The sequence below is a fragment of the Anolis carolinensis genome, chromosome 2, assembly GCF_035594765.1.
Source record: "Anolis carolinensis isolate JA03-04 chromosome 2, rAnoCar3.1.pri, whole genome shotgun sequence".
NCBI lineage: Eukaryota > Metazoa > Chordata > Lepidosauria > Squamata > Dactyloidae > Anolis > Anolis carolinensis.
In genome coordinates, this window is record NC_085842.1 from 242,080,993 (window position 1) to 242,101,970 (window position 20,978).

At 42.3% G+C, this 20,978-nt stretch overlaps 1 protein-coding gene across 1 annotated transcript; it reads right to left on the reverse strand.

The window, feature by feature from the left end:
• Window positions 1-335: 335 nt before the first annotated feature.
• kcnv2 (potassium voltage-gated channel modifier subfamily V member 2) lies at window positions 336-13,198 on the reverse strand. Its single transcript, XM_003216556.4, has 3 exons — window positions 13,136-13,198; window positions 10,719-12,464; window positions 336-1,650 (listed from the first exon to the last, which is right to left on the reverse strand). The coding sequence occupies exons 2-3, from the start codon at window positions 12,126-12,128 to the stop codon at window positions 1,393-1,395; spliced, it is 1,668 nt and encodes a 555-aa protein (XP_003216604.1). The 5' UTR covers window positions 12,129-12,464; window positions 13,136-13,198; the 3' UTR covers window positions 336-1,392.
• Window positions 13,199-20,978: the final 7,780 nt, after the last annotated feature.

The window sequence follows — 20,978 nt, forward strand, 5'->3', positions numbered from 1 at the left end:
AAATTTATCAAGACCTTAACTTTAAGCTAAAAGGACCTCACTTGGGGTTGGAACCCAGAGTTTAAGAAGCAGTGGCCTATACAATCAAATGTCTGGGGTGGGATTTCTCCTCTCTCTGTTTTTTTAAAAAGGAAAGCTTGTACTTTTACTGCAGTAATATTTAACAGCGTTCCATGCAGTCATGCCAGCCACATGACCTTGGAGGTGTCTACGGACAATGCTGGCCCTTTGGCTTAGAAATGGAGATGAGCACCAACCCCCAGAGTCGGACATGACTAGAATTAATGTCAGGGGAGAACCTTTACCTAATATTTAAATTAACTATAACAACTTAATTCTGGTATCTGAGGATCTATTTATAGGAGACAGATGATGTACATAGTCTCTTCTTTGAGATCAAGACTGTAGCATAATTCAGGTATACATCATCAATATATTTCTGGCTGAAACTCAATTACCCTTGTTCTGATCTTGAGGCAATCTCTATTAGACCTATGCACATATACAGCAGAGTCTCGCTTATCCAACCCTCATGTTTCCAACGTTATGTATTATCCAACGCAGTCTGCCTCCCACCCGGATCCACAGCTGTTTTCTCTAGACAGCAAGGACTGAACTTTTTACGGATTGAACTTCTGACAATGTTGTTACTGTAAGTTTATTTTATGCAATTCTGTCTTTATTTGTAGTCCATTTTTAGTAGTCAATGTTTTTGTAGTCAATTTTTCAATACATTGTGATGTTTTGGTGCTAAATTCGTAAATACAGTAATTACTACAGACTTTGCCATGTATTGAACTGCTTTTTCTGTCGATTTGTTATGAAACATGATGTTTTGGTGCTTAATTTGTAAAACCATAATGTAATTTGATGTTTAATAGGCTTTTCTTTAATCCCTCCTTATTAGCCAACATTTTTGCTTATCCAACATTCTGCCAGCCCATTTATGTTGGATAAGCGAGACTCTACTGTGCAGGCAATAACCACTACTATTATGCCTATATGTGTATACACACAAACAGAAACAGAAAATAAATGACTTTCATTTTTGTTTGCACTGTGGCAGCATCACATTTGCCAATTAATTTTTGATGCTTCGCTATACCCCATTTTCCAACAAACTGTTTATTAAAACCAACTGCTTGATGCATCATTGAATTCTAGTTGATGCTTGGACTCAGAAGAAACCTTTGTCAGACAAAATAATGAGACCCACATCGTTATGCTTATTATTTTTTTAACAAAAAGTTTTGAACCAAGAGATCCACATCCCGTCTTAATTTATAGCCCATTTGACCTTGTGGGCTGACTGATTTGATTTCTCTTGTCCCTCTTTTTTCTTTTTCTTCTTTTTTCCTTTCCAGGGAATTAATGGTTTCTCCATCTTAGCAGTCAGGATGGCCTGTTTCCACAGCACTCTGACATCTTCTTCACAGCCCGCCGTGTGAAATTTACTTTCCCCCTGTCCTTCCGTATAGATGTATACTCATAAGCTTTTAGTTTGGTGTAATAGTCTGAGAATTTATTATAGAGGACAGAGATGGGCATGCCATTCAAAATGATCCCAAAAGCAATGCAGAGGAAAGCAAAGAGTCGTCCGAGGTGGGTTTCTGGACACATGTCTCCATATCCCACGGTAGAAATGCTGACCTTTGAAAACAAATAAAAACAAGGCAGTTACTAAGAACATAAAAACAGCATTTTATATTGAGGAAAGACAGATAATTTAGACTCATTGTTTGCTGCTATTATGTGTTTTTGAGTCAACTTCAGCATAGACTGATTATATCCTTGGATTTTCTTGTGTGTATGTGTAGGTGCCAGGGAAAAACACATTGTTAGGGGGGAAAATGTCAATGGCAGTTCTCTCCTATACCTCCCTCACAGTGGGCAAATGGGGATCCAGATACATTTAGAAACTTTTCTTGTAGAGGTTGAGTGAGTATCCCTTTATCCAGAGTTCTAAAATACTTCAAAATCCAAAATCATCCATGTAGGTGGCTGAGATAGTGACTCCTTGGTCTTTTGGTGGCTCAAAGTACACAATCCTTTTTCTTGCACAAAACTATTTAAAATATTGTGCATGAAATTATCTTCAGGCTATGTATATGATGTCTGTATGAAACCAATGAATTCTAATGTGCTGCCAAAGGCGTTCATGGTCAGAATCACTGGGTTGCTGAACGTTTTCCGAGCTGTCTGGCCATGTTCCAGAAACATTCTCTCCTGACCCACATCTATGGCAGGCATCCTCAGAGGTTGTGAGGTCTGTTGGAAACTAGGCGCTATATATATATATATATCTGTGGAATGTTCAGGGTGGGAGAAAGAACTTTTGTATGTTTGAGGCAAGTGTGAATGTTCTAACTGGCCACCTTGATCAGCACTGAATAGCTTTTCAGCTTCAAAGGCTGGCTGTTTCCTGCCTGGGGGAATCCTTTGTTGGGAGGTATTACCTGACCCTGATTGTTTCGTGCTTGGAATTCCCCCCCTTTTAGTATTGTTCTTTATTTACTGTCTTGATTTTTGGGTTTTTAAGTACTGGTAGTCAGATTTTGTTCATTTTCATGGTTTCCTCCTTTCTGTTGAAATTGTCTACGTGATTGTGGATTTCAATGGCTTCTCTGTGTAGCCTGACATGGTGGTTGTTAGAGTGGCCCAGTATTTCTGTGTTCTTAAATAAATATGCTGTGTCCAGGTTGGTTCCTCAAGTGCTGTGCTATGGCTGACTTCTCTGGTTGAATTAGTCTGCAATGTCTTTCATGTTCCTTGAATCGTGTTTGGGCAATGCTGCTGCGTTTGGTGGTCCCTATGTAGACTTGTCCACAGCTGCATGGTATATGGTAGACTCCTGCAGAGTCTACGAAATATAGCACCCAAACACGAATCAAAGAACATGAAAGGCCCTAAATATGAATCAACAAGGACAAAGCATATTATTAGAAAACAGAAATGCTGGATCACTGCGGGGAGGGGACCGCAGGGGAAAGAAAGTGAGGATATTTCAGGAAAGAAGCTGGATGCAAGTCTCATCATCATCATCATCAGATAAACAAAACAAAAAGAAATAGAAAGTCTCAATACTCCATGAAATGTTTATACCCAACCAGAGGCTTCCTTAGTTTCTATAAAAAGCAACTAAAATGAACCATTAGCTTTGTTGAATGAGGAAGTATCAAATTACTTTTCGGTGCAACTATAATGTAACTAATTATTCCTTAAAAGTAACTTTAATGTCCGTATGTCATTGTTCTGTTTGACATGACAATACCAGTCATTGTTTTTGGAATCCTGAAGCAGGTTGCAAAGCCTTGCCAAAAGGACTAATACAATATAGTAGTGACAACAAAATTAAGCATACAAAATATAGTTTGTAGAGGTGGACTGTGCCCAAAGCAACAGGCTGATCCAATAATACTCTGCAAATGCTATGTATTGTGATGCAAGTGTCAGAATGTCATTCCTCAACACTTAGTTAGTGGTTGTTATAGCAATATTACATTATGCATTATATCTTATGTTATATAATGAGTCTAAGTTCAGAGTTGCATGTAGTAAATAATAATAACAATAACAACAACAATAATAATTAGACAGAAGGCCTAATCTTTGCAGCCCAGGAGCAAGCCATCAGAACAAATGCAATTAAGGCCAAGATTGAAAAATCAGCTGATGACCCGAAATGCAGACTGTGTACGGAAGCTGATGAAACCATTGATCATATCCTCAGCTGCTGTAAGAAAATCACACAGACAGACTACAAACAGAGGTACAACTATGTGGCCTAAATGATTCATTGGAACTTATGCCTCAAGTACCACCTCCCTGCAGTAAAGAACTGGTGGGATCACAAACTTGCAAAGGTTGTGGAAAATGAGCACGCAAAGATACTGTGGGACTTCCGAATCCAGACTGACAAAGTTCTGGATCACAACACACCAGACATCACAGTTGTGGAAAAGAAAAAGGTTTGGATCATTGATGTTGCCATCCCAGGTGACAGTCACATTGACGAAAAACAACAGGAAAAACTCAGCCGCTATCAGGACCTCAAGATTGAACTTCAAAGACTGGCAGAAACCAGTGCAGGTGGTCCCGGTGGTGATGGGCACACTGGGTGCCATGCCAAAAGATCTCAGCCGGCATTTGGAAACAATAGAAATTGACAAAATTACAATCTGCCAACTGCAAAAGGCCACCCTACTGGGATCTCCGCGCATCATCCGAAAATACATCACACAGTCCTAGACACTTGGGAAGTGTTCGACTTGTGATTTTGTGATATGAAATCCAGCATATCTATCTTGCTTGCTGTGTCATAATAATAATAATAATCATCATCATCATCATCATCATCTTTATTTTTATATCCCACCTCCATCTCCCCGAAGGGACTTGGGGTGGCTTACATGGGGACGAGCCCAACACCAACATAGGTTAAAACACAGTAAATCCCTGCATGCACAGTTGCACATCAATTGTGTTTTGCAAACATTTTGTTGAGAGGCAATGTTGCACAACTGAACAAATACCCAATGCACATAACCCATCTACATACAGGTCCATTTAAAATAAACAGGTCTGTTTAAAATGCAACTCCACGCACAAGAATCTTGAACTGAATGGCTACATTGTCCATCAGATGAAATGTCCAAGCACTTGTGTGGTGATGTTGGGGACATCAATAGCCTTCTGGCTGAACATATTTAAAACAATACATCAAAACATTATTTGACTTTTGTTTTACATGGAGAAGAACTCTGGAAAATTATTTGGCATTTTCACCAGCAAGTAGGCCCAGTGGAAATTTATTAAGAGATTAAAAGGTTGGATGCAGCAGGCCTCCCAGTATTGCCTGTCTTCTCTTCGGAGGCACCATTCTCTGCTGCTTGGTTGCCATTCTTATCACGTTCTTATTAAAGAAGGGAGTTGCCTTAGTAAGAACCTCTTTAGTAAGAGGTTGTGAGGGAACTCCACAAGCATGTGGACAATTTCAACAGAAAGGTGGAAACCATGAAAATGAACAAAATCTGGTTACCAGTATTTTAAAAAACCTCTAAAATCAGGACAGTAAATAAAGAACAACACTCTAAAACAGGGGAATTCCAGGCACGAAACAATGAGGGCCAGCTAATCATCCCCCAACAAAGGAATCCCCAGGCAGTAAGCAGCCAGGCTTTGAATCTACAATGCTATTCGATGCCAATCAACGTGGTCAATTTCAACATTCACATTTGCCTCCAACAGACAAGAATTCTTTCTCCCACCCTGGACATTCCACAGATATATAAACCCCTTTTGCCTAGTTTTCAACAGACCTCACAACCTCTGAGGATGCCTGCCATAGATGTGGGCAAAATGACAGGACAGAATGCTTCTGGAACATGGCCATACAATTTGGAAAGCTCACGGCAACCCAGTGATTCCAGCCATGAATGCCTTCAACAACACAGGGAGTTGCTTTGCTGGTAATGCAGGAAAGTATATATTGGGGCAGTGTGCTTTGTGCATGTGTAGGATAATACATATTAAAAATACTTCTAAGGAGTGTATTTTGAACCTGTTTTTCTAAACATGGATTTTTGAACCATACATTGTCACATGAGGGATCTGGAAAAGGACAGAAAGCAGGTGGAAGTGTGGAAGTTGCTGAGAAGATTGACCAGGAGAGCTTGCTTTAGTGAGCTGGAGCAGTTGCTTACCCTCCTGTGTTCTGTCTGAAGAATAATGGCTCACTCTACTTTTGTATTTCTGCCGAGTGCACTTTGTAATGGTTATCATAGCCCATTCTAAGGCATGATGATGATGTTGGCAAAACAAAGGGAGAACCACCTACAACAGGGCAGCACCGTTGTTCTCTGTTAGACAGCAGCCACGGTTAATTTAACAAGGGAATATTAATTGGTAAGGCAGCCCTGCGTATGCCCCAGCCCTTTCCTACTCCTCTCTCTCTTTAAAAGTAGCCTGATGTCTCGAATGAATGAAACATAAGGCTGATTCCCTGAGCTTGGAGCCCGGGCAAGCTTATTTGTAGGATGCACCTGGCGCATTTGCTGGTATAAATGGGATTAGTTTTGTGGTCTGATGGAAATTAACTCACTGGGATTGAATGTTAATGCAGGAGGAATATCTCCAAAAATAAACAGCAGCATGAAAGAGAGACGTGCTGTTTAGTATGCAGCCTCTGGGTTCTAGAATGGAATTTGTCATTTGTGAATGTTTCTCACATTGAGTCTGGAAACGCAGAAGCAGAGCACTCAAGAGGGCAGTTTTTTGTCTATTCGTAAAAAAGAAAAAACTGTTATGAATTCTTCAGCTCCATAAATTTTGAGCCTCTTGGCATTTACCTGCAGTGATGTTGACCTTTCCCATCTGATGCAACCAGGTGAGAACCAGATAGAAACCCAGTAAAGTTATTTTTATATCATCATGATAGAATAAAGTCTCTTTGCAACTCTTTTCCCAAAGTCAGATTCAGAGCATTTTCAATCACCTGGAGAATATTTTTAGTGGTGCAAAGAGGCTGAAGGAGAGATCGACCCCTTTTGCTGGATTCCCCTAGTTCTGCCAATGCAGTTCTAGGCTTGGCCCCTGGCTATGGCTGGCTCTACACCAGGTATGGGCCTACCCATTCAATTAGACAAATCCGTTATATCCAGGCCATTACCCACACGAAATTTGCCCTGCCACATTATAGTTTGATTTCCATCCCATATTTATCTTCCCTACCTGCTTTGTCTATCTGATGTATGTTCTATTTTGATATATACACTCTTTTTATCAGTTTGATTGTTTGCCCATTTATGTCCATATTGGACATTTATGTCCTTTTAATGTTGTGGATGATTGTTTATATTTCCTGCTCTTAATTATGTTTTTTAAACTATGACCTGTTTAATTTGCTTTTAAATGTGACTCTTGTGTTTTAACTGTTTGATTTTATGATGTTATGTGATTTGTATTGGGCTTGTCCCTGTGTGAACCACTCCGAGTCCCTGTTGGGGAGATAGAGGTGGCATAAAAAATAAAATTATTATTATTATTATTATTATTATTATTATTATTATTATTATTATTATTATTACCTACCCATACCTATCAGCTGTTAAGGATTGTGGGAGTTGAAGTCCAAAACATCTGGAGGGCCGAACTTTGCCCATGCCTACTCTACACTGTAGAATAAATTTAGTTTGACACCATTTAAACTGCTATGCAATTAGGTTTTAGTTTGGAAAGGCACCAGCACTCTTTGGAAATCTCCTATGATCCTATAGCACTGAGCAAGGGTATGAAAGTGGTGTCAAGCTACATTCATTATACAGTGCAGATGTAGCACAAATCAATGTAACCATACCCCTGCCATGACAATGTCCGCAACTGTGTCCAAAGTAGCAAGAGATGACCCTCATAGTTCTTTGCCCTAATCTGTGGTGTGCTTGAAGATCAGAAATTCTCCGATATGGCATTTATTTGTGTTTTGGCCCCAAACCCATTCATCTAGAACAGGGGTGAACAAAGTATGCCCCCCCCCATCTCAAATGCCTTCTGGGGAGCATGTGGGATCATTTTTACCACATTTTGGCCACCTCCTAGATCAGGCATGGGCAAACTAAGGCCCAGGGGCCGGATGCGGCTCCCTGGGTGCTTACCTCAGGCCCTCCTTATTTTCCCTGTCCTCTTGCAGAAGGACACAGCGGCTTGCCTTGTCCTTATGCCAAAAAGATAAGGAAGGCACATAGCAGCCGAGAGCCCTCTGGAACACTCTCAGCCACCATGTGTCTCACTCTCCTGCCATAAGGACAGCACGGACAGGACCATCCTTATGCCAGGACAGCTCAAGGAAGGCATGAGGTGGCAGAGCACTCTCAGTCACCACCTGTCTTGCCCTCCTCCTGGCATAATGCCAAGAGGGCCGTCCGAGGATCAGGGGAGGAGGATGGGGAAAAGGATTGGGGCAGTCATGTGTCCTGCCTTCCTCCCGGCATAAGAATGGGGCAAGCAGCCTGGTCCTTATGCTGGGAGGACAACCTGATGACCTGAGCCCTGCCCTGTGCACCTGGCTCCGTCCTCTCCCGGGCCCTCCCCACCCAGCATGTTCCCGGCCTCCCTCCTGGCCCAGCCCTCCCGGCTGACCCCGCAATGAGGCCCCAAGGCAAAAAAGTTTGCCCATTCTTGTCCTAGATTATTCCAGGCCCAAAGAGAGCGAATAGGAATTGATTTCTTAAGTCATTTCTTGCTGTTAAAAATGTGTCTGTCTAAAAGGGCCAAAAGAAGCCCAAAATGTGCAAAAAATGTCCCATGTTTCCTAGAGGCTTTTTGGTGGCATTTTAGTTATTTTTATTTTGGTGAGATGAGTGCAATGAAGGGTAGGTGGTGGGATGTGGCTCTCTAAGGCCACCGGGGGAATAATGTGCTGCCCCTGATCTAGAAACACCCAATAATTGATTCTTCCAAACACTTAATTTCTTTCTAGATTAATAACAATAATTATAATACCATACAATCATGATATAACTACCCTAAAGGCACCAGTTTCCATCTGATCTTGTATGTCAAACAAGGTCAGTCTTGGTTAGTACTTGGAAGAGAGACTGCCAACTGATGTCAGGGACTGCAGGCTAGATTTCAGATCAAGAAAGTGGCAAAACCATATCTGAATATCCCTAGCAAAAAAAAAACCTGTAAAATTCACAGCATTTGCAATAAAATGACAGACGACGTGAAGGCACGTACACACACAAGATACAGAATCTAGATGGCTATAAAACAATATCACTGCCAATGAAAATCTTATAAATGTGTTATGCTTTTATGACAACTCCCTGTAAAAAGAAAAAGACAGCAGGTAGAGAACTTTTGTCAGGCCCCATTTACACAGCCATATAAAATTCAGATTATGTGCTTTGAACTGGATTATATGGCAGTGTAGACTCATATAATCCAGCTCAAAGCAGATAATCTGGATTGTAGGTGGTAGTGTAGATGGGGTTTTACTCTGCTATAGTTTCCAATGCACTTTATAGGCTTTCTGTTTTCTGTAAGCACTTTGAGTGTATCTTGCTTACATCAGGGGTGGGAATGATGCATCCCTCCAGATCTTGTAGGATTACAACTCCTATCAGCCCTAGCTAGCAACACTAATACTGATGAATGCTGGGAGTTGTAGTACAACAATATCTAGAGGGGCCTCACATTGATCAACATGGATTTACATCCCGCCATCCCTGAATTGAATTAAACACTGGCTTTATTTATTTCAGAAGATAAACTAAAGTATTTGCTTTCTGTGCAGAAGTCCCCAAGTTCAATGCCTGACAACTCCAGGCAAGACAAGGAAACAATTCCTGCATGAAATTTGGGGGAGCCACTGCCAGCCAGTATAGGGCTAGATAGACTAATGGAATTATTCTGTTCAGCATTTCACAGTATCAATGGTGAAGAACATTTGGCCCTCCAGACATTGCTGGACTAATGACTGTGGTCCAAGAAGATCCGGACTCCTCTGCCTTATGTCCTGAGATGAATGTACTCCTTAGAGATCCATGTAGAAAACTATACAGATGTCACTGCTGAATGTATCACCTGTATTGCATGCATATTTTACCACCTGGACAGAAGCTACAGCAAGGGAAATATGGAAGAAGACACAAGTAACAGATCCTCTGCTCGGTTTTCATGTTTGATTAGCTCTGGCAACTCAGCAAAGACTTCTGACACCAAAACATCCCTGGATAATTTGCAGCATGAGCTTCTGCCCAGGTGCTGCTTAGCTAAAATCCCAGGGTTCATACAACGCTACAAAAAGAAAGGGGATATTTATCAGTCCGGGGTGGCTTGTGATCCATTTAAACTAGAGATTTCTTAACTATAAGCTCCATATCACATTACTCACAACTGAGCCAGTCTCTCCTGCTCTGTTTTGATATTTTTGCCCACCGTTACTGGCTTGGTATAAATAAAACAAAATATCATTTTGTGTTCTCTTTGTAGTCACTCTTGCCTGCTGTCTGGAAAGCCTTATGAAAGGCAGCTGTCTTATCTGCCCGTCTTCCCCTTGTACACACATACATATGCATGAGCTGCCATCCTTGTTTTTAATTTTTAAACTGTGGGCAAAATGAAGCACTTTTTTTAATGGCGCTGCTGAATTCTGTGGTAGAGCTGCTTTAAATTCCTATCAAGAAAGGAAAGAACGCTTTCCCCCAACTCTTAAGTATCAGAACTGGGAAATATTACTTTTTGACACTACAACTCCTACAATCCCCCATCTAGAGAACTGTAATCCCCAAAAGTAATATCTCCAGCTCTGATCTGCTCTAAAAGTATAAATGGTAGCTTTTAGAAGACGCACATTGGTTTCTGCAGAGTTCATGCCAGTACGGCAGACATGTGTTCTGCATCCCAACACTTTCATCTCTTTTCTCAATGAGCAGCAGAAGCAGGAAGTCTGTGCTGAGCGTAGACACAAACAGCCATTCAATTCATACTCGGCTTCACCGATTATAGACTGATCCGCTGAAATGGATGGACTAAAGCTTCTAGCTGAGGTGGTGTATGTGTATGTGGGTGTGGGCGCGCACACATGTTATGTCAAAGCAAAGCTGAGAACAGATGTTCACAAATCTGCGTGTACTCTGCTGCTTTCGAAGTAGACACACACACACACAGAAAGGGCAGAGGTAGGGCAACAAATAGCAAAGAGCCAAGCCAATACTTACGGCTGCCCACCACCAGGCATGGGGAATGCTGGTGAAGTTTGTGCTGGAAACATCATGCTCCACAGTGTAAACCATGGCAGAGAAGGCGAAGATGCCCAGGGCAATGAACAGCAAGAGGCAGCCCACCTGCTGGTAACACTGGCGCACTGTGAAGCCGAAAGCTCTCAGCCCAGTTGAGTGGCGGGCCAACTTGAGAATGCGGAAGATGCGCATGAGGCGCATGATACGAAGCACTTGTCCTACTTTCCCAACCCGTCCTACTTTCTCAATGTCATGTTCGTGTGCAGAGCCTTGTCCACGTGGCAGATCTTCTACAAAATGTTCTAGAAATAGCTGAATATAGAGAGGCAAGACCGCAATGAGGTCCACAGCGTTGAGGGCACTGCTAACAAAATGGCGCAGATCCGGAGTGGAGATCAACCTCAGGATGTATTCTAAAGTGAAGAAGGCGATGCAGAAGGTCTCCACATGCTCCAGCATGGGCTGGATCACTCCATTGACTTTGTTCTTCTGCTGCATCTCCTCCACGGTATTGAGAGCCAGTGCCACTACTGAGATGAGGACGAAGAAGCTGGAAGCCACCCCCATGGCCTTTGCCATGGTGGACGAGAAGGGCTTCTCCATGAGGTTCCAAAGGCGCCATCGCTGGGCGGCATACCGCATGTGGCGGAAGAGGTGCTCACTCTCCTGGACGGCTGCCTGGGCCTGGAGCTCCCTTTGCACCTTCAGTTGCTCATTCAGCTCATCACGCCTCTCCTCAAAGCAGATGCGGCAGCAGCGGGGGGTGTATTTGAGCCGTACCCCCCAGTAGCTCAGCTCCTCCAAGAAGCTGCGGGGGCATAGCTCATCTCGCACCTGCAACACCCCCGAAGCATAGAAGTTGTAGATGAGCTGGAAGACGGCAGGGTCTCGGTCAAAGAAATATTCATCCCCTTGTGCAGCATAGTCATCACACAGGCCTAACTGGCAGCGACGGTCAGTGGAAGTGGCCAAGCGGCCCAATCGTGTGTTGGGATAAATGGCCACAGCCTGGTAGGTAAGGCGATAGGTCCGGCCACCAACATTGATGTTGAGCACGGAGGAGGAAGCTGCAGTGGTCGTAGCTGCTTCAGAATGAAATGAGGGACTGAATGGAAACACTGGTGAAAGCCTTGGTTGATCTTCCTCATCTTCTTCCTCCTCCTCCTCTTCCTCTTCCTCTTCTTCATCCTCGAAGGAATAGTAGTTCTTCTCTGTTTCCAGCAGCAGTTGCCGCTTGGGTCCCCACTGAGGCACACCAAATCCCCTGGAGTGTGTGTCTATGCTCACTGTATCTCCTTTACTTCCTGCAGTAGAGTCCAAGGAGGCCTCCTGTAGTTTGGCTTTGTAGGCAGAGCTTTGGGAGTCTTTTCTTGGCTTCAAAGGCCACATGTTGCCTCTCTAGTCAGCCAGTTGGATGCAACTCTCCGTCCTGCCGCCACCACTGCTGTAAGATGTGCTCCCTTGGCGGCTGCGTTCTCCTCTGTGTCTTCCCGCCTGAAGCATCAGGCACTAAGGCGGCGTCACATTTCTTTCCCCAGCAGCCAGCAGCTCCAGTTGTTGTTAAAACTCAGTGTGGGATACAGACACATGGGGACTGCTGTTGACCGCTTTAATCTTGCTGACAGGGAAGATCTGAGTGCTTAGAGAAGGGGATTTAAAGGCTATTATCCTGTTTCAGCCTTGGCTCCCTCTATCTGTGACGTGAATGATTATGGATCCAGAAATCTGGGGATAATCAGTCAAAAAATAAAATGCAGTTATTACTGCTAATAATAAAAAATGCAAAGTGCTTCTATTTCCATATTCTCAATCTATCTCTAGAATAGGGGAAGAAGGTAGGCTTCTTCAGTGAGAGAATAGCAATGACTCACTTTGGATTTACACATCTTTACGGATTTGTTCATCTTGTTCCCAAATTTTTTTGTCTGCCCCCGTCATTGTTCATATCAATATCTCATTGGACTCCAGCTGTCACTGCCCATTTTACAGGTGGCATAATAAATCCCAGTCTTTTCAGAAGCCCTGGGGACTCAATTCTAATGTTATTTTGAGAGTTACAAATAATATTAATCAATCACTTTCCCCCAAGAGTGGAACTCAAGACAGCTTATAGGAAATGCAAATCAGACAACATATAGCTAGACACTTAAATTTAAGTCTAAAGAATTAAAACCACACAAAACATTGATACAAAGCCTTAGATTAAAAACAGTACAGCACTAGAACCAAAAATCCATTATATAAAACAGTGGGTTCTCAGATACCTGCTGGAATAGAAAGGTTTACGCGTGGAAACAGAAGAATAACAAGGAGGGAGCCAGTCTAGACTCCCAAACAAATGAGCTCCATGGAGAAACCACAAAGAAGTCCCTTGCCTGCAACCCCACCAAATATACCTGTTAGGCGGAATAGAAAAAGCGCTTCACCCCAAAATCAAAAAGACTTGTATAGAAAAATACTGAATCACGGGTCTTGCAAGGGCAGAAGTTGCAAGCTTGCACCACAGCAAGCACAAAAATTGACATTCAATTCTGACTTCACAGCTTGAGAACTTACATTTTCTTTCTTGTTTTTATTTATTTTTTTATTTTGAGCTTCTAGCTCTTAGGTCTGTGAAGGCAGATTTGAGATTGATAGCAATTTGACCATGCTGGGATGACTTGCAGAAGCTGGAAGTTAATCAATTACATTTTTTTAGTATTAGATACAGCTGTTGGGGGTTTCATGGTGTGCATATCCCTTTCTGCTCAGTGCTTTGATTTGCAAAGGGAGAAAAAATTATGCCAAAAAACAGCCATTGCATTTATACTTGCTTAAGCTTCTCTTGAAATAGAATTTAAATTGACTTGCTGCAGCATCGGGGTGTGTGTGTGCGTGTGCGTGCATCAGCACATGCTGAGTGATCTTAAAGATGAAGCAGTCCAAGAAGTGAAAACTTCTGATGGAATTCAAGAGTTGGAAGCCACAGGCACTTATCTCAAATGAAAAAAAGGATCATGGCTCAGTGATGGAGCAGATGCTTTGCAGACAGGAGGTCCTAGCTTCAAGCCTCACCTACAAAGCCCTAAATGGTGTGGGTCCTGCCTATCTTCGCGACCGCAACTTCCCCTATGAACCATAGTGGGCTCTAAGATCTGCCAGGGAGGTCATCCTTTGGCTCCCGGCACTGTCACAAGCACGGTTGGTGGGGACAAGAGAGAGGGCCTTCTAGGTGGTGGCCCTGTGGCTCTCGAATTCCCACCCCGGGCAGATTAGACTAGTCCCCACTCTGCCCACCTTTCACAGGGATTTGAAAACCTGGATGTTCCAGTGTGCCTTTGATAACAGTTAGTCCCTGTTCATGAATGCTCAGCCCTAGTTTACCTATAAGTAAACTATAGTTTATAGTTTACCTATAAGTGCACTTTACCCCTCACCCTGGCTCTACAGTCTGCTGTTTGCACAAGTCCATTCCCAGCCCTTTCTAGTTTGATCATGCCCATCGTATTCCTGGTTGCTGATTTGTTGAGTTTTGTTTTCTACAGTTTTAATATTTTGCTGCTTTTTAATTGTGTTTTAATTAGACTATTATAGGTTATTATGTTTTTAACTGCGTTTTTAGTTGGTGAATTTTGTTGTATGTCCTGGGTGTGGTCCCACTTGTAAGCCGCCCCAAGTCCCTTCAGAGAGATGGTGGCAGGGTATACAAATAAAGTTATTATTATTATTATTATTATTATTATTATTATTATTATTATTATTACTACTACTACTATTGTCATCTCTGGATAGGACTGGAAAAGGCACCCTTTTAAAGCCCTGAAGAGCTGCTGCCTGTCTCCAGACAATACTGAATTGGATGGAGCCCCTGGTGGTGCAGTGGGTTAAACCCTTGTGTCGGCAGGACTGATGACTTGAAGATTGTGTTGCTGACCTGAAGGTTGCTGGTTGGAATCCAACCCGGGTAAAGTGCGGATGAGCTCCATCTATCAGCTCCAGCTCCATGCGGGGACATGAGAGAAGCCTTCTACAAGGATGGTTAAAAACATCAAAACATCCGAGCGTCCCCTGGGTAACGTCCTTGCAGACAGCCAATTCTCTCACACGAGAAGCAACTTGCAGTTTTTAAAGTCGTTCCTGACACACACAAAAATGAATTGGATGGACCAGTGACCTGATGCCACATGCCGACTTCTTCTCTACCATCTCTGGGAGGTTCAAAGTACTAAACTAGTTTGCACTCAGCTGAAGACTGAGGAGAGAAGAGGAGGAGTGTGTGAAATCTTGCTCTTGGGAGTTATGGTCCAAAACATCTGGTGGTCCAAAATTTCCTCAATGCTGCTCTGCTACATGGGTAGGGTAATGATGAACATGTATGTAAAGTGCTGGCAGTAATGTTGGGGTATAATAATGTATACTTTTTCCTGACTGTCTTTGTATGTGAGTCCTGCAAGCGCTTCCCTTCCTCTTCTTGCTTACTACTTTGCACTGACACAGCTGTTTTCATAGGTATCTGGCTGCCCAAAGCTGAAATCTGATATGCAGGCTGGACAGAATGTCAAATATTTACTGGCACAATCCAGTGAATGTTTTCCATGAGTAAACAACAGGGAACTCAATAAGACTGGATCACCCAGCCCTTTTGTTTGGTGGCTATCTTATCTCTGGGGGTGATTATGTGTGAAGTGTTCTTAGCAAATGTTTTGTATGGGTCATGTATCCCAACCCGGTTTGAGCCATTTGAGCCTTTGCCACAGGAGGACGGCATAACCATGCCTTGTTCATCAATGTATATGTTGGTTGTGCTCCAAAAGGCAACAAATTAGCTACAAGACTATCATTTTCTGGAAGTTTTCCTTGTGCATTTATTATACATAGTATTTCAAAATAATGGACTCAGTTTCAAAGCAGGGTATTTCATGATGCCAACATGTTGTAATTACACAAAAAATTGCAAACAGTTTAATTAGCTATCAATTTTACTTTTGAAGTGTGGTGGTCACCCTGTGTTTGTCCTCTTACATAAATAGCCTGCTTCCTCAAATTGTCGGTACCAAGGATAAATGGCATTGATAGATCAATGGTCTGGGGGTGTTTCAAAAAGATGGGCCTAATTTTAAATCATTATATCTCTGAAACCACATACCACCCACGAATAAAAGTTTTACCACTTGAAAGGGTGGGAGATAGAGTTTCAAGTGATTACTGCTAGATGCCTCTCCCAGTGCATAAACAACCCCTAGCCTCAATCATTGACAAGATGGCAATGCCAGCCATTGTCAAATTGGTGTTTCCTAAGCTAACTAAACCAGATCAGCAGAGAACTGAATCTTTTCACTCATTATCAGCGGAGTGAAACTTAATAACTTGATAGCTCATTAAACTGTTTGCACATTTTTGTGTTGTTGTAGCATGTTGACATCATGAAATATACTGCTTTGAAACTGCGTCCATCATTTTGAAACACATGTACAGCCCCCCCCCCCCCCCCCAGCTTTTTCTCCAAAGCCTTCTGGGCAGTAGCCTTGTGGTATTCAGTGTTCAAAAGCACCCTGTGAAGTTTGGATTAGAGAGGATAGTTTCCCCAAATATATTTAAACTCGGCATGTCCGACAGATATGTGTGTGGTGGAGATGGGCGCATCGCCAGATAAGAACTTCCATTTTCTGCAGATGGGTTCCCTTGTCTTTAAGTTGTTTTTTTTCGTGTCAGGAGCGACTTGAGAAACTGCAAGTTGCTTCTGGTTTGAGATAATTGGCCATCTGCAAGGACATTGCCCAGGGGATGCCTGGATGTTTGATGTTTTACCATCCTGTGGGAGGCTTCTCTCATGTCCCCACACGAGGAGCTAGAGCTGACAGATGGGTGCTCACCCCTCCCTGGATTCGAACCGCTGACTTTTCAGTCAGCAGTCCTGCCGGCACAAGGGTTTAGCGCATTTCACCACCGGGGGCTCCTGTGTTTAGGTAATAAGGGCATTGTGGGTCTGAATAGGAGTAAAATATCACTCCAGGAGCAGGGAAATTTTAGGGTGGAAAATGACCAAGAAAAATTATTTTCAGGAAGAGCTAAGACTTTGGGGAGATTTGGGGAGGTCAGGGCCACATGCAACCTGTGGGTCACTTTGTCCCCACCCCTGCTATAAACTAAGCACACCTGACTATATTTTTCCAGTCTCTCCTGTGTCTTTGACAGCTGCACAAAGGAAAGAAGAACAACAAGCAGAGGTTTTCTGGCTGAAACATGGGAAGACTGCCTGTTGAATTAGCTAGCCATTGCTAAAGATGCAGAAACTCCACCACAAACCACTTTGGCAGCTTTATTTATAAAGGTTGCATGTTCTTTGATAGATGATGATAAACCAGTGCCCGGCACATTTCTGATTGCTCCAGGCAGCTGCACAATCCATCACTCTCTGCATGATATCTCACCGAGAATGCTTGTTATCAACATGGTGACGTAAAACAAAAACTGGTCAGGAGACCAAACAAGCAAACACTGGTAAATGGGCTCTAACGAAACCCAGCTAGTTCTCAATTAAGACACAGGACAAAGAGGACATTCCACAATTTCTGATCAGCTGGGAAACACCCAGAGCTGTTACCAGTGCAATAGGAGGATATAAACAAGGAAATCACAAATGTCAGTATGTGCTTCTGAAAGCAAATATCTGAGGTTTTAAAAAAGTAATATTTGAAAAGGTCAGGTGGATCTCATATTTTTATGTGAAAAACTAGCTAAACCTGGCCACGCGTCACTGGGGCTCAATTTGATATGTAATGAATATACAGTAGAGTCTCACTTATCCAAGCCTCACTTATCCAAGCTTCTGGATTATCCAAGCCATTTTTGTAGTCAATGTTTTCAATATATCATGATATTTTGGTGCTAAATTCGTAAATACAGTAATTACAACATAACATTACTGCGTGTTGAACTACTTTTTCTGTCAAATTTGTTGTATAACATGATGTTTTGGTGCTTAATTTGTAAAATCATAACCTAATTTGATGGCTTTTCCTTAATCCCTCCTTATTATCCAAGATATTCGCTTATCCAAGCTTTTGCCGGCCCGTTTATGTTGGATAAGTGAGACTCTACTGTAAAAGTAAATAAAAGTATTGTAGCAAGCATAGATTCATCAAGAAACACACATCATTCAATTCAATTCCCTGCCTTGTGTTGCTGTGTCTATGTGGAATGAAATGAAAGGAAGGAAAAGGAGGTTTTATCAGAAATATTTTTTTATTGTAAAGCTAGTGGATTGACTACATTTTTGGTTTGGTTTCTGCATAAACATTAAGATCAGACATTTTACCGACTCCGTAGCATGTGTCGTATAATTGCCCATGAGGGAGGTATTTGTTTTCTAATTTCAAACTGCGCACTTGTCATTGTGAATGCAAGGGTATTGGTAATTGAAGTTGTTTGAATTTGAATGCCATGTTGGTCAGAATGAGTGGTATTCCCAGGGCAATCACCCCCCAGATCCTGTGTGCATATAAAATTGGTCATGTTGGGTCTATGTACCAAGTTTGGTCTAGATCCATTGTCAGCTGGGTTTAGTGCACTCTGGATAAGGGTGATCTATAACTCCTATAGTCAAGGTAAATTTCAACATACCGCAGCATTATGTTCAGTTGGCCATGGGGGTTCTCTGTGCCAAATTTAGTCCCGGTCCATTGTCAGTGGGGGTCACACTGGATGCAGGTGAACTATATCTCCTGTAAATCAAGGTCAATATCCCCCAAACTTTTACAGCATTTTCTTTTGGTCATAGGGAGTCTGTGTGCCTAGTTTTGTCCAGGTCTGTCATTTGTGCGGGTCTCTGTAGTCTGTTGAAGTTGGAGCTGAATTGGGTGAAGCTACGGTCAATCCCATCATTTGAGGTGCATCCTCCTCCTATCAGCACCAGGATGTGAAGTGGGTAATGGGATGTCTGTGTGCCAAATCTGGTCCATGTCCGTCATTCGTGGGGTCGTAGTGGTCTTTGGGAGCTGATTTGGGTGAAGGTACTGCAAATCCCATCATACGTGGTCTGTCCTCCTCTAACTGCACGAGGACTTAAAGTGGTTCATGGGGTAGGGGTCTGTGTGCCAGGTTTGGTCCTGATCTGTCATTGGTGCAAGTTGCAGTGGTCTGTGAGAGCTGAAGTGATTGAACATACTGCATATCCCATCATCCATGGTTCATTTTACTCTGTAAACACATGCACATTGGAATGCAACCTTGTGTCAAAATTTCAAGTTAATTGACCAACTGCTTTTCGAGTTCTGCATGCACAAACATACGCAGGCTGTATTTTATATATAACTAGCTGTGCCCGGCCACGCGTTGCTGTGGCGAAATATGGTGGTATGGGAAATAAAGTATTGAGGAATTGGTGGTAGTTAAGGTCAAGGGTAAACGTTTTTCCCTGACGTTAAGTCCAGTCGTGTCTGACTCTGGGGGTTGATGCTCATCTCCATTTCTAAGCCGAAGAGCCGGCGTTGTCCGTAGACTCATCCAAGGTCATGTGGGATGACTACATGGAGCGGCGTTACCTTCCCGCCGGAGCAGTATCTATTGATGCACTCACATTTGCATGTTTTTGAACTTCTGGGTTGGCAGAAGCTGGGGCTAACAGTGGGGGCTCTCTCCGCTCCCCCAATTCAAACCTGTGGCCTTTCGGCCCAGAAGTTCAGCAGCTCAGCGCTTTAACACACTGCGCCATCAGGGGATATTATTTCCTAAAGGTTGTGAATATACAATATTTCTGAATGTTTGTTTTTTTTTCCCTGTTGGATGCAAGTATGAATGCTGCAATTAGGAAAATGATTAGGATGTAATGGCCTTTCAGCTTTAAAGCCTGGCTGTTTCCTCCCTGAGTAAATTTTTTGTTGGGAGGTGTTAGCTGGCCCTGATTCTTTCCTGTTTGGAATTCCCTTGTTTTCAGAGTGGTGTTGTTTGCGATATTTTATGTGCTTCTACTGTCTGTGGCCCTGAGAAAACAGAGGATTTGCCAGACTTTGATGATGGGAATACTTTGTTGGGAGGTGTTAGCTGGCCCTGATTGTTTCCTGTGTGGGATTCCCCTGTTTATTTACTGTCCTGGTTTTAGAGATTATATTGTTCTGCATTATTCTATCCCAGTAATTATTTCATATTAAAGTAGAATCTCACTTATCCAACATTCACGTATACAATGTTCTGGATTATCCAACGCAGTCTGCCTTTTCATAATCAATGTTTTTGTAGTCAGTGTTTTAAATTCATTGTGATATTTTAGTGGTAAATTTGTAAATACAGTACAGTAGAGTCTCACTTATCCAACATAAATGGGCTGGCAGAATATTGGATAAGCGAATATTTTGGATAATAAGGAGGCATTAAGGAAAAGCCTATTAAACATCAAATTAGGTTATGATTTTACAAATGAAGCACCAAAATATCATGTTAGACAACAAATTTGGCAGAAAAAGTAGTTCAATACACAGTAATGCTATGTAGTAATTACTGTATTTATGAATTTAGCACCAAAATATCACGATATATTGAAAACATTGACTACAAAAATGCATTGGATAATCCAGAACATTGGATAAGCGAGTGTTGGATAAGTGAGACTCTACTGTAATTACTACATAGCATTACTGCGCATGGAACTACTTTTTCTGTCAAATTTGTTGTATAATATGATGTTCTGGTGCTTAATTTGTATAACGATTACCTAATTTGATGTTTAATCGGCTTTTCCTTAGTGCCTCCTTATTATCCAATATATTCGCTTATCCAACATTCTGCCGGCCCGTTTATGTTGCATAAGTGAGACTCTACTGTATATAGAAGAAGATGCAGAGGGGGATCAAGCCTCCAGAAAGCAAAGAGAAGTATAATTTGTTATTGTTAAAAGTGAGAACTAGGGAAAATCTGTGTACTGGAAATGTTCACTGGGATTCTCTTATTGTCTTTTATATCTTTCCTCTTGTGAGGTTCCAAGTTTTAGGGGAAAGGGCTCTTTTCTGATTGAAGCATATTTGAAAACGGCTCTCTCTTGGTGCCTTAGTCTCAATTGCTCAAAATAGATCCCTCCATAGCTGGTTGGTTTACAACTCCCTAAGCAGCACAACCATTGCTGGAGAAATATGGGAGTTGCAATCCAAAAATGTCTAGATGGCCAAAATTGCTCACACATTCACCCAAATTAAATATTTAGTATTTAATATCTTATCAGCAGATAGGGTTCCTAGATTTCAGGATTCAGATATCAAGGTTTAGCCC